At 35.7% G+C, this 1698-nt stretch overlaps 1 protein-coding gene across 1 annotated transcript; it reads right to left on the reverse strand.

Annotated features, from left to right (window-relative positions):
* Positions 1 to 27: 27 nt before the first annotated feature.
* LOC135140921 (UDP-galactose transporter senju) lies at positions 28 to 1657 on the reverse strand. The gene is made up of 4 exons (XM_064071663.1): positions 1296 to 1657; positions 1124 to 1241; positions 891 to 1077; positions 28 to 843 (listed from the first exon to the last, which is right to left on the reverse strand). Exons 1-4 carry the CDS (start codon positions 1381 to 1383, stop codon positions 208 to 210), a joined length of 1029 nt encoding a protein of 342 aa, XP_063927733.1. The 5' UTR covers positions 1384 to 1657; the 3' UTR covers positions 28 to 207.
* Between the last annotated feature and the right edge of the window lie 41 nt (positions 1658 to 1698).

Raw genomic sequence — 1698 nt, forward strand, 5'->3', positions numbered from 1 at the left:
CAGGGCTTTCTAAAATGAAAATAAAACTCAGGATAATATACGTAATTTATTATAAAACTTTTTGACATAACACGATATAATTTGATCTAATTTGATTATGCAACCAACAATTCACACTACTCATAAAATGCTTTGCATCGAAATAAATCACACTCTCTCACACCAACTACCACTAATGTATCACACTACACATTATCTAAATCCTAATCAAACTTCCTCCGCCTTTACTAACGCTACTTGTTCGCTCTGTCTAACCTTAGACGGATTCGACACCGGATTCTGGGAATACAAATACACCGCAAACATAACCGTACCGATAGCGAGAACCGTATTCAAGTAAATAGGAATACTAAAAAATAAGTAACTTAACACAGCCGTGAGGATTAGTTCCAAGGCACTAGCAAAAGTTTTCAAAATAGAGTTTAGAGTTTTCAAAAAAAAACTAGTGACGATCCCGATCGCCGCATTGTTAAACATGACAAGTAAGACTTTGTAGTGGAAAACTTTAGACAGGCTAGAGTAGGTGAAAGCCGTCTCTAGATTTCCTCTGATCACTAGGAGAACAACGTTACAGACTATAGAATCTAAGTACATGAAAATATTCTGGATAAATATGTTTACATCGGCGCCTTGCTTTTTTAAAAGATACTCGTTGTAAACGCCCGCTAGACACGAGCAGAAAATTTGGATCAGGATAAAAATACCGTTGAGGCCGATGTCCAAAGAGGGGGTTTTTTGGTCGTGGGAGGCTTCAGTGAAGTTGATTTGCTTCAACATGCATCCAAACGTTAAAATGACGAGCGATAGCCATTGTTTGCGGCTTAAAGTTTTACTAAATATCACCTAGAATTACATGATTACATCTGTTTCTTGCTAGATTGGTTACTCACTTGGAATAATATTCCAGTTACTACTACTCTCAACTGAAGTAGTAGATAGTACGTTGTGGGGTCAAATACTGATAAGTTAATAAACGAGAGATTGTTATAGAAGCAATAAAGAAGAGCAGGTACAAAATAAAGGGCTAAGATTTTCTTATTATCGATTACATTTTGGACTAGAGATTGTGGCGAGTTGCTGCAATCCTTTCATTAAATCGTTACTTTACACAAAAAACACTTACTCCTTGCAGTAAAGTACTGACGACAGCCCCAATTTGAGTACCTCAGTTAGCAGAACTACCGTAACTATATTATAGTCATACTGGTTATCAGACTTTTGTGACGCCGTCACTAAAATACCTAAAAATAACTCGTTAATACCTAATTACGATAAGTAAATAGAAGTGGGCGTACCTTGTCCTACAAACAACAAAATATATGCCACAAAAATGACAAAACTGAGTTTTGTAGGAAATAATTCCTTCCACGATAAAGCTGACATTTTCACATTATTTGCTACGTGGAGAACACGATTTAAACTATTCCAACGTCAAATAATTGTGCAAATACCATTTTGTTATCATTTCTGTCTCCATCCAGGGAGAATTAGGTTATGTCACTTGTCGGAACCGAAATCGTATAAATCCCCATGATTTATTGCTATAATTACTAAAAATCGTTATCTTCGCTCAAGTGAGCGTACAATACTTTATTATAATTCGCAGAATATAATTAATATTTTAAATTTTAGATTATTTAGAATCGGTGACGTCACTTGAGGCACAACCACAACTGTCACTTGTCACTTGTCACTTGT

The sequence above is a fragment of the Zophobas morio genome, unplaced genomic scaffold (genome assembly GCF_036711695.1).
Source record: "Zophobas morio isolate AGI-343-1 ecotype UQ-CSIRO unplaced genomic scaffold, CSIRO_AGI_Zmor_V1 ptg000041l, whole genome shotgun sequence".
In the NCBI taxonomy this organism is placed as follows: domain Eukaryota; kingdom Metazoa; phylum Arthropoda; class Insecta; order Coleoptera; family Tenebrionidae; genus Zophobas; species Zophobas morio.

Excerpts from the sequence above, each read along its gene's own strand:
- LOC135140921 (XM_064071663.1), bottom strand. The coding sequence starts at position 1,383 with ATGTCAGCTTTATCGTGGAAGGAATTATTTCCTACAAAACTCAGTTTT. Across the intron at positions 1,242-1,295 it reads TTTGTTGTTTGTAGGACAAG|GTATTTTAGTGACGGCGTCA; the intron begins GTACGCCCACTT and ends AGTTATTTTTAG. Across the intron at positions 844-890 it reads TAACTGGAATATTATTCCAA|GTGATATTTAGTAAAACTTT; the intron begins GTGAGTAACCAA and ends ATGTAATTCTAG.